This window comes from Palaemon carinicauda, chromosome 2 (assembly GCF_036898095.1).
Source record: "Palaemon carinicauda isolate YSFRI2023 chromosome 2, ASM3689809v2, whole genome shotgun sequence".
Classification (NCBI taxonomy): Eukaryota; Metazoa; Arthropoda; class Malacostraca; order Decapoda; family Palaemonidae; genus Palaemon; species Palaemon carinicauda.
This window is the reverse complement of record NC_090726.1, coordinates 34,899,159-34,911,658: the sequence shown is the minus strand read 5'-3', so window position 1 is coordinate 34,911,658 and position 12,500 is coordinate 34,899,159. Positions and strand designations below refer to the sequence as shown.

General features: G+C 35.3%; 1 protein-coding gene across 1 annotated transcript in view; it reads right to left on the bottom strand.

Moving 5' to 3' along the window:
• LOC137615979 (carbonic anhydrase-related protein 10-like) overlaps positions 1–12,500 on the bottom strand; it is a 291,179-nt gene that overhangs the window by 33,425 nt on the left and 245,254 nt on the right. Inside the window, exon 5 of the mRNA XM_068345664.1 lies at positions 5,347–5,535. Coding sequence (XP_068201765.1) covers positions 5,347–5,535 — 189 coding nt within the window. The remainder of the gene's footprint in view (positions 1–5,346; positions 5,536–12,500) is intronic.

Genomic DNA, 12,500 nt, shown 5'->3' with positions numbered 1-12,500 from the left:
TAAGTATACATGGGTAAGAGTGGCAAATGGAAGAGTAGTAGAAAGGGCATTAATGGATTATGTGTTGATAACTAAAAGAATGTTTGGAAGATTGAAAGACGTGCACGTGTTTAGGGGTATGGCTAACGGTATGTCTGATCATTTTTTGGTGGAAGGAAAATTAGTTGTAGCAAAAGAGTGGGGGAATAGAGTAGGTGGATGTAAAAGGGAGCTAGTGAGGGTTGAAGAGCTAATAAAACCGGGGGTAAAAAGTAAATATCAGGAAAGGTTGAAAATAGCATATGACGAGGTGAGATTAAGAGAAACTGGTAATTCAGAGGAGGAGTGGAAGTTAGCAAAAGAAAATTTTGTTGGGATTGCAAGTGATGTATGTGGCAAGAAGGTTGTTGGAGGCAGCATGAGGAAGGGCAGTGAATGATGGAATGAAGGAGTGAAGGTAAAAGTGGAAGAGAAAAAGAGGGCTTTTGAAGAATGGCTGCAGAGTAATAGTATAGAGAAGTATGAAAAATATAGAGAGAAAAAGGTGGAAGTAAAGCGCAAGGTACGTGAGGCAAAGAGGGCAGCTGACCTGAGGTGGGGTCAGGGACTGGGTCAGTCATATGAAGAGAATAAGAAGAAGTTTTGGAAAGAAGTGAAGAGAGTCAGAAAGGCTGGCGCAAGAATTGAAGAGACAGTGAAAGATGGAAATGGAAGGTTGTTAAAAGGAGAGGAGGCAAGGAAAAGGTGGGCGGAATATTTTGAAAGTTTGCTGAATGTTGAGGATAATAGGGAGGCAGATATAATTGCTGTTGCAGGTGTTGAGGTGCCAGTGATGGGAGATGAGAATGAGAGAGAGATTACAATAGAGGAAGTGAGGAGAGCACTAGATGAAACGAGAGTAGGAAAAGCATCTGGTATGGATGGTGTGAAAGCTGAGATGTTGAAGGAAGGAGGTGTGACTGTACTTGAATGGTTGGTGAGATTGTTTAATATGTGTTTTGTGTTGTCAATGGTACCAGTAGATTGGGTTTGTGCGTGTATTGTACCACTATATAAGGGTAAGGGAGATGTGCATGAGTGTTGTAATTCAAGAGGTATTAGTTTGTTGAGTGTAGTTGGAAAAGTGTATGGTAGAGTAATGATTAATAGGATTAAGGATAAAACAGAGAATGCAATTTTGGAAGTACAGGGTGGTTTTAGAAGAGGTAGGGGTTGTATGAATCAGATTTTTACAGTTAGGCAGATATGCGAGAAATATTTAGCAAAAGGTAAGGAGGTGTATGTTGCGTTTATGGATCTGGAGAAAGCATATGATAGAATTGATAGGGAAGCAATGTGGAATGTGATGAGGTTATATGGAGTTGGTGGAAGGTTGTTGCAAGCAGTGAAAAGTTTCTACAAAGGTAGTAAAGCATGTGTTAGAATAGGAAATGAAGTGAGCGATTGGTTTCCGGTGAGAGTGGAGCTGAGGCAGGGATGTGTGATGTCGCCGTGGTTGTTTAACTTGTATGTTGATGGAGTGGTGAGAGAGGTGAATGCTCGAGTGCTTGGACGAGGATTAAAAATGGTAGACGAAAATGATCATGAATGGGAGGTAAATCAGTTGTTGTTTGCGGATGATACTGTACTGGTAGCAGACACAGAAGAGAAGCTTGACCGACTAGTGACAGAATTTGGAAGGGTGTGTGAGAGAAGGAAGTTGAGAGTTAATGTGGGTAAGAGTAAGGTTATGAGATGTACGAGAAGGGAAGGTGGTGCAAGGTTGAATGTCATGTTGAATGGAGAGTTACTTGAGGAGGTGGATCAGTTTAAGTACTTGGGGTCTGTTGTTGCAGCAAATGGTGGAGTGGAAGCAGATGTATGTCAGAGAGTGAATGAAGGATGCAAAGTGTTGGGGGCAGTTAAGGGAGTAGTAAAAAATAGAGGGTTGGGCATGAATGTAAAGATAGTTCTATATGAGAAAGTGATTGTACCAACTGTGATGTATGGATCGGAGTTGTGGGGAATGAAAGTGATGGAGAGACAGAAATTGAATGTGTTTGAGATGAAGTGTCTAAGGAGTATGGCTGGTGTATCTCGAGTAGATAGGGTTAGGAACGAAGTGGTGAGGGTGAGAACGGGTGTAAGAAATGAGTTAGCGGCTAGAGTGGATATGAATGTGTTGAGGTGGTTTGGCCATGTTGAGAGAATGGAAAATGGCTGTCTGCTAAAGAAGGTGATGAATGCAAGAGTTGATGGGAGAAGTACAAGAGGAAGGCCAAGGTTTGGGTGGATGGATGGTGTGAAGAAAGCTCTGGGTGATAGGAGGATAGATGTGAGAGGGGCAAGAGAGCATGCTAGAAATAGGAATGAATGGCGAGCGATTGTGACGCAGTTCCGGTAGGCCCTGCTGCTTCCTCCGGTGCCTTAGATGACCGCGGAGGTAGCAGCAGTAGGGGATTCAGCATTATGAAGCTTCATCTGTGGTGGAATTGTGGGAGGTTGGGCTGTGGCACCCTAGCAGTACCAGCTGAACTCGGCTGAGTCCCTGGTTAGGCTGGAGGAACGTAGAGAGTAGTCCCCTTTTTGTTTTGTTTCTTTGTTGATGTCGGCTACCCCCCAAAATTGGGGGAAGTGCCTTGGTATATGGATGGACAAAATGGATGCTTGGATTTATTAAGAGAGATATGGGAAGAAGAAATAATGCCTAAAGACTGGGAGGAAGGTGATGTCATGGAATGTAATAAGTACAGGGGAATTAAACTAACAGAGCATGGTTTAAATGTTTCGAGAGGGACTAGATGAGAGATTGAGAAAGATTGTAAAGATTGGGAAACAGCTATATTGATTCATAAGGGGGAGATGGACTGTAAATGCCAAATATAGCATGGCAGCTACAAATAAAGCGGCTAGAGGGAAACCAGAATCTATTCCGAGTTCTTGTAACTCTAGAGAAGGTTCATAATAGAATACCAAAAGAAGTAATGTTTTGATGTTTGAAGAAGTGAAAAGTCCAGAAGTTGGTTAGAATGGTAGGGATGATGTACAAAGGACAAAAGTGATAACAGCTGTTGGGGAGACAGAAACCTTTGAAGATAATGTTGGATTACTGCAGGGGTCAGCATTAAGGCCCTTTTTATTTGTGGTGGTCGTGGATGAGTTAAGTGAAGAGATCAGAGGTGAATAGTTGTGGGAGTTTCTACATGTATATGATTTAGTGATTACAGCTGAAAATTGGGAAGAAGGATTGTAGATTGGCAAGACACTATGAGAGGGGTGGCTTGAGAGTAAATGTGTATAAAACCGAAACTATGGAGAGAAGTAAGGAAGGTATGGACAAGGTAACCATACATGGAAGTAGAGGTTCAGTTATACAACAAGTGGAATAACTTAAATACTTGGGATGTACTATAAGTCAGAAGGGAGGATTTGATGCTGAAGTTGAGAGAAGGATAAAAGCAGTCTAGGGGAAGTGGAGGAAGGTAGCAGGAGTGGTACGTTTACGTGATAAGAAAATACCAACCAAGATAAAAATCAAGATTTATAGCAAAGTAATAAGACCGGTATTAATGTTTGGATTGGAAACGTGGGCTCTAAGACGAAAAGAAGAAAAAGCTTGAGAGAACAGAGATAAGAATGCTGAGGGGAATTATGAGAATGTCAATGCTCTAAAGATTGGAAAACAGTGAAATAAGAAGAATGGCAGGCATAATAAATATTACAGAGGTGATAAGATTGTCACGAGTGATGGTGTGGGCACGTGTGGTGGATGGATGGTGGGGAGGGAGTGAGGAGCTCTTAGAGGGAACCTGTTAGGGTAAGAAGATCAAGAGGGATGTAAATAATTACATGGGGAGATAAGGTGAAAGCTATGGAGAGGCAGAATCCGGCAACCGACCCCTTAATGTACGGATAACGGTGGGAGAGACGAGTATAAACACCCATACGCACACACCATACACCTAATCCTCTAAGAATGTGCGATCTAGAACACGGGAACTTTTCAGTTCTTAGCTAGTCTTTCGGAGCCCGACCCCATTAACAACCGGGCTGTAACCTACCATTCTCGAAAAACCAACAATTCGCTGCATAGGTCAAAAGGTCAAAAGAGTTCCATACAGTCCAGAGAACTGCACCGACGAGCGTCTCGAGAAAAATGAAAGGAAGAGGAAAGAAAAATCGCAGGTTAATAAGAGGAGAGAAGCATCCTGAAAAAAACATAAACAAAAGAATGAAATGTGTGTCGCAGAGGGAAGAAAAAAAATAGCCATACATTACGGAATAGAAAAGTGGCTTTAATTCATGAATACAGGAGTTTGCACTTGGTAAGAATTGTTGCCTTTTTCTTCCTGTGAATAGCAGATTAATATTAAACAAATAGACTCTTGTGGGGATAGAGGACAAGGAAAACAGAAGAATCTCGACTTGATAATATATGCTGTATATATAGATCGACGACTCCCTGGAAAGCATTGTTTGTTATCTCCTCAAGTTAGAGAGAGAGAGAGAGAGAGAGAGAGAGAGAGAGAGAGAGAGAGAGAGAGAGAGAGAGAGAGAGAGAGAGAGAGAGAGAGAGTATTCAACAAATATAAATCTAAAAGACAATCCAGTTCAATACCATAAAATAATGTATCCATTACTAATAAATGAGAACAGCGCACGAATAATTACAATGGGCAATTGTAATAGCCATATGTTATATATATTTAAAAACTGATTGTGATCATATTACTGAAAGCGTTAGTTAATCCATACAGAAATTCCAATACAATTCCACCCATAATCGTATCTTACACGTACTAAATAACATTAAATGATTTGATCAAAACCAAATATGGGAAATTCTCGAGTTTCATAAAGCTTTGCATTGAAGAGACCCGATAAAATGTATAAAACAAGTATGCATTATATGTATGTCTTAGAAGAGGTTTCTCTCCGAGATATATATACACTATATATATATATATATATATATATATATATATATATATATATATATATATATATATATATATATATGTGTGTATATATATATATATATATATATATATATATATATATATATATATATATATATATATATATATAGAGAGAGAGAGAGAGAGAGAGAGAGAGAGAGAGAGAGAGAGAGAGAGAGAGAGAGAGAGAGAGAGAGAGGGGGTTTAAATAATTACAGATCAAATTTAATTGTGTAAGAACGACATAGTCATCATAATTCTACATTGTAAAAATACATAGACATTCAAACGAGATTATTATCTCTTATTATGTATGTCAAATATTGTTAATCTTTCTAAATACGGAAAAAATATAAACCAAGAAGAAATTCAACAAAAGCCAACGAAAACCGCATTAGAGCCAAAAGTAACGATCAACATTTCCACCCACCTCGGCAGGAAAGGCGCGCCCGTTGATAGTGTGTTCCGATCCCATGAGATCAACGGCGCCATAGTGAAGATGAGCCTCCGTGAGCTGGTAGCGATAAGAGAGGGGGCCTCCCGTCACGTTGAGTGGCACTTTGCCAGTGTCCAGTGTCAGCACAACGCTGTGGCCCGTGTTCTCCAGAGTGCCACTTACCTGGACAAGGAAGGGAAAAAAAAGGATATCAGAGGACATAAACTTATTTGTAAAGACAGAGACTTGATACAGATACAATATTCACGAGTCTCGAGAGAGAAGCTGTAGAATTATTCGAAGTGAATTCGAAAATGTTTATTTATGATCGTTAAGAAATTTTCAAAAGAATTGGATTTTTAATGAATTTTCTGTGAATGAAAATACTACAGTACATTAGTCAACTATACGCGTAATAATACAAAAACTTTCATAATCATTCTTTATCCATTTGATTACTTATAACAACAACAACAACAACAATAATAATAATAATAATAATAATAATAACAACAACAGCAACAATAATAATAATAATAATAATAATAATAATAATAATAATAATAATCCATAGCTCTAGAGTAATCCAAAAAGCTTTTAATGATCGTTGATAAGAAAACTTTTCAAGGGAATTTTCCATATATGGAAAATACTACTTCGGAAATATTTGCGTAATGATAAACCTCTTTAATAACTCTTCTTTATTAAATTGACTACTAATAATAATTATATTAAAAAAATAACCATAATGAAAATAAAAATATTAATAATAACAATCCATATGCTATTACTAATAATTATAATCCGTATGTTTTTTCTATTAATCATAATCAATATGTTATTAATAATAATATTTCATAGTTCAATACTTCCATACCAAAAGAAATAAAAATAATTACTATTACCAATACCTTATCTACCTTTATAACTCTTCGACAGTAAAAAAAACTTACTGAAAAGGGGAAAGCGTAAAACAATAAATATTTTTATATATCAAATCCTCAATGTGAAGTTTAACAGTAATAATTAGAAGACTAAAAACAGAAGGCCTTAGCTTTATGTATTAGCAAATAAAACTCAAAATGGTTTTCACAAATAGATGTGGATAGAAACTAGACTAATTTCTATAAGAAAACGTCTACCTCTCTCTCTCTCTCTCTCTCTCTCTCTCTCTCTCTCTCTCTCTCTCTCTCTCTCTCTCTCTCTCTCTATATATATATATATATATATATATATATATATATATATATTAGTAGTAATAGTAGTAGCTTAGCTATAATCTTAGTTGAAAACGCCTGGAAAATAGCCCAGTGAGGAAACGATATAAGAAAATAAATGAATTATATATGAGAAGTAACGATTAATGAATATAAAATATCTTAAGATCAGTGACAACGATAAAATAGATCTGCCATATAAACTATGATGAGAGATTTATGTCAGCCTGTTCAACATAAAAACATTCTCTGCAAGTTTGAATTTCTTCCGTTCCACCGATTCAACTGCCTGATTAGGAAGATAATTCAACAATATGATGACAGCCAGATTAAAACTTCTAGAATGCTGTGTAGTGTTGAGGCTCATAATGGTGAAGGCAAAACTTTTAGAATTAACTGCATATCTAGTACTATGTATATGCTGGTGAAGTCTAAGAAGATCTAAATGGAAAGGATGGTCAAAATTATAAAAAATCTTATGCAACATGCATAAAGAACTAATTGAGTGACTGTGCCAGAGATTAATATTTAGAATAGTGATTAAATTTTAATAGACCGCAAGTTCTTGCTGTTTAAGACCAGAAAGGTATAATGAAACAGTGAAAACATTTCTTCAGGAAGAATTGATCACCGAAGATACTAAAAGACTCTTAGAGAAAAAATTTTTTTAGTGACATTGAAGATGAAATGTTCCTCAAGAGTAAATTTGCCATAAAAAAATCACGCATAAAATTCAAAATGAGTTTTATATAGATAAAGAAATTAAATCAATGCAATGATCAGGATGTTGAGATGCCACTGTCCTCGAACTACTTACAATCATACTTTGAGTTTTGTAAGGGTTCAACTTCATATTCCATAATTTACACCATGAACTAATTTTACTTAGATATCTATTAAGGATTCAGCAACCCGAGATCTACATTGAGGAGATAGAATTGAGGGAAAGAGAATACCATCATCTGCATATGCAACGAGTTTGTTTCCTAGGCCAAACCACATATCATGTGTAAATAGTATGAAAGTAATGGGGCCTAGAACACTACCCTGAGGAACACCAGATGTCGCATTCCTGTGCTCACTATGATGCTCATCAATAACTACTCTTTGAAATCTATTACTTAAACATTCTACACCTTTACCAGATATTTATTTTTCACCAGTTTACAGCCCACTACTCTGACCACGTGTATAAACGTTAACACACACGCACACACAAACACACACACACACACACACACACACACACACATATATATATATATATATATATATATATATATATATATATATATATATATATATATATATATATAGCACAATAGTCACAAGTGCATTCATAATTTAGCTGTCGGTTCTTGGACGCACCTCGAACAGTAAAACTTCCATATAGTAATACTGCCATACACTTACGCAGATGGATCACCAACACTGCATCAATCTCCGCCACATAGAATGCACCATACATCCTTATCTAGCAAACACTCTCGCTCTTTCTGTTCTGGATATCAAGTTCCTTCCTTTATAAACAGTCCTCTAACTAGAGAGCTAAGAGGACCCATACACACACGCGCACACACACACACACACACACACACACATATATATATATATATATATATATATATATATATATATATATATATATATATATATTTATATATATATAAATAAATATAAATGTATATATATATATATATATATATATATATATATATATATATATATAATATATATATACAATATCTGTATATTCATTTGCATACATATTAAACGCTGTAAAAAGGAATTCTCAAGAAATAATAAAAGGGGACAACAGATTTTCTATTGCTGATCGTACAATATCCTAATTATCTCACCATACAACGATTATCTGGAAAATAAATCGAAAAGATTTCCAAGACAAGTCATTAGGACAAAGGGGAACTATTAGTTGAAGGTGGCCAGCGAGAATAAATAGAGAATATTGACCTTTATCAGAAGAGGGTCAAGGAAGGTCCAACCCATCGGATCTTCTTCCCATGATCATAGCAATGATGGAAGTTTAGCTACAAAAGGACACAAAATTAAACAATTGAGATAATAAGTACCTCAATAAAAAGGACAGTGTTAATAAAAAAAAAAAAAAATAGGGCTGCAGATAAAAAAAAAAAAACATACACTATTAGAAAAAAAAACCGTAATTTTAATGGGAAATTCTCCGTAAAAATATACTGTTCTCAACCGTAATTCAGTAAAATATATTTGACCGTAATTTTACGTCAATATATCCGTTTTTAAAATGGTAAAAATCCAGGATTAAATGTTGCCAGAAATTTACAGTTTTTTAATGCAAATATCTAACAGTGTATCTATGTGTTCGTTTGAATATAAACATTGCAAAGACATTAAACAGCAACTATCAAGAAAATAAACATCTCGTTTTTTTTATTCTTTTTTATTCTTATCTATGTCTCTATTGTGACGCAGTTCCGGTAGGCCCTGCTGCTTCCTCCGGTGCCTTAGAATTAGATGACCGCGGAGGTAGCAGCAGTAGGGGATTCAGCATTATGAAGCTTCATCTGTGGTGGATAACGGGGAAGGGTGGGCTGTGGCACCCTAGCAGCACCAGCTGAACTCGGTTGAGTCCCTTGTCAGGCTGGGAGGAACGTAGAGAGTAGAGGTCCCCTTTTTGTTTTTGTTTCATTTGTTGATGTCGGCTACCCCCCAAAATTGGGGGAAGTGCCTTGGTATATGTATGTATGTCTTAATATCTGTCAGCATCACAGTAATACATTCCCCACTTTATTCTCCCAAAAAATTTTCGACTTTTCGAACCCGTTGAAAGTTTTGCAAATTGCCGAAATCAATTAACACAAATTTCCGAACTGACAGCCAGTAATGGATTTATCATAAAGTAATAGTGCGGGTTAGAAGCAAGCGGGATTCCTATATAGGTCCGATAACTTGATCGTGAGTTGGATGACAAGCCCAATAAAATGGAATCCTTTTACTTTCCATTTTTCTTTTTCATCTTAATAGGCATTTCTTTTAACTTCATTGAGATGGCTTCGTTGTATAGTTTTATATTTTTTTCAGGAAATTTAATTATCCATCTGATCTTTATAAAGTCGAAAATATGTCTAGTCCATCTATTGACTATATTTCACCTTTATACTTTTCGTGTAAAAAAAATTTCCAGTCTTAGAAGTCTCCTTTCGTTACATGTACGCGACTGCATATTTTTAAAACAATTGTACGGAATATACATTCTATAATTATGACATACAATATATCTTGTAAGTGAGGATATCACGTGCTAACTGACGTAGTTTTGCTGTTAGGCATATATATATATATATATATATATATATATATATATATATATATATATGTGTGCGTGTATATATATATTTATATATATAAACTGTATATATATAAATATATATATATTTATATACATACATATATATACTGTATATATATAAATATACATATATGTATATATATATATATATATATATATATATATATATATATATATATATATATATATATATATATATACAGAGAGAGAGAGAGAGAGAGAGAGAGAGAGAGAGAGAGAGAGAGAGAGAGAGAGAGAGAGAGAGAGAGAGAGAGAGAAACATTTAATTTACACTATTATTTGCACTACAGACGAAATTACCCAAATGCAAACCGAATCTTAAAAAGTTAATCACTGACCAACGAATGGGACGCAGACTCCCTAAAATGCTTCTTGGATTTCTTTGTAATATTTTCCCCACTTAGTGTAAGTTAATACGCAATTAGCCTCCTCTCCACAGTTATTACCAGATCATTATTGGTTCACCCAGGGGCGAATTTACTCTTTCCACTGCCCTCGTGACAGGGGAAGGCACGCGAGCGCTTTTCCTTGCCATGATTAACAAATATACACTCCACAATACACATCCTTGACTCTACAGACAAACAGCAGCAGTGTGTGTATCTTATAAAGATTTGTGTTTATTTTCGTTTTTCATCAATTTTTGGTTTATTTGACCTATTGGTGTAACTGTTCTGTTCTACTGTTCACTAAATATAAAAATTCAATTTACATTATTCAGTTAATAGACATCAGCATACAAAATATTGGTTTTAATCAACATTTCCAATAGATAACTTCAAATAAAAATAATAGAAAAAATATTCTATTCGTGAATAAGAGCTATAGATAAGCAGGGCTATAAACGTGAAACATTTGACAAACGCCAAAAACATGACTTTTTTTAAATCCACGGGTTCTTAAAAAGAAAATTTGCATGAAAAATGAAATAATTGCAAGTCCAATGGATTTCTGTTGAAATAAAATTTCTACCAGACAAAAGAAACTTGATGAACCCAATGCTCGAATGTATATTTAATGTTTCTTTATCAAGAATATCAAGGATTTAGAAATAAATTTAAATAAACTTCTACAGCTGGCCGAAAGTTCAACATACAACTGATGCGCTATTCTCTCTCTCTCTCTCTCTCTCTCTCTCTCTCTCTCTCTCTCTCTCTCTCTCTCTCACTCTCACTCTCTCTCTCTCTCTCTCTCTCTCTCTGCGGGTAGAGACTTTTGCCTGAAACAATTTTATTTTCCCTTGTGATTTGAATCACACGACGCAATCATGATTACATCCGAGTTTGTTTATACCTAGTCTGTGTTTTTAAACATGAAATAAATGCTAATTATCTTTTTTATCTAACATTCCCTTTGCCTAAATAGTAAGGTAACATTTCATTCACAATTATTCGAAAAATCTTTTCGGTAGCTTTGAGAATGCAAAAGGAAATTACCGTATTCTAAGGTTATCTAAAGAGAGCATAAAGGTTGAGTTTACTTCCATCGAGATCAATCTAGTTTTGACAGTTGATCCTATTTTAGGATAAATTCCACAATTTTTAATGAGACCCAGACAGTATTCTTTCATCAGAGGACACGTGATCTGAAAATTTGATTGACAGAATGCCATTCTTCATTTATGAAAATTGGAGACAGAATGCAAAATAAAAAGGGAAACACGAGTTTGTAATTTCCAGTTTATGCAGCTCCAATCTCTTTATAACCTAAATTTTGTTCCGTGGGTGGAATAAAAATTTCAATTTTTAAAGATGATCTGAAAGTAAATCACGATACCACGATACAGGCAAAATTAACAGTTGGCGTTGATATTCATAGAATAATCTGAAGTCTATTCTGAAAATTATATGTCGCTGATAAATCTGAATTTTAGATGTATATTTTTTCGGCGCAGGAATGAATAAACAATGGTTAAAATAATAACGATTGCAATCGAACCTATGCCAGGTGTGATTTGATAAAATATCTATATATGTATAAGCAAACTGTATATATCGCACCACTAAAGGATTCTTCACTTGCTGTTTATCTTTTTTAAAACAAGCAGCGACATACACTTGAACCTAGAATATCATTACAGGAAATATGGAATTTGAATATTTACTTTTTTTCAAAGTGATTCACATATGTACATATAGCGGACTGTCTAATTTAAAAACTACTCCATACAAGTGGATACATTATATTCCACTCGCAATGTCAGTTAATTTTTTTTTTCGATGGGGGGAGGAGGGCCACTTAAAGGTAGCAGGACTTACATAAGAGCTTCAATATAACCAGTGTCTGATCTGACGGCGTAATGGAAATTCTGTTGTATATCGAGAAAAAAACAGTTAAAGGAGCGCCAAAAGTAATTCTGTGCAGTGAGAATACTTAAAATGGCTTTAACTACCTCAGCCAAGGAGTTTATATATTCGAGTCGGTTTATTTATTTATCTATTTGACTGTATTATTTGTTTATTTATTTGTGTGTTTGCCTGTGGACAGGATTACGTCAAAACTACTCCATGCATTTTGACGAATTTTCACCACAGATAAATGTTAGGTCATGGACGACCCAATTA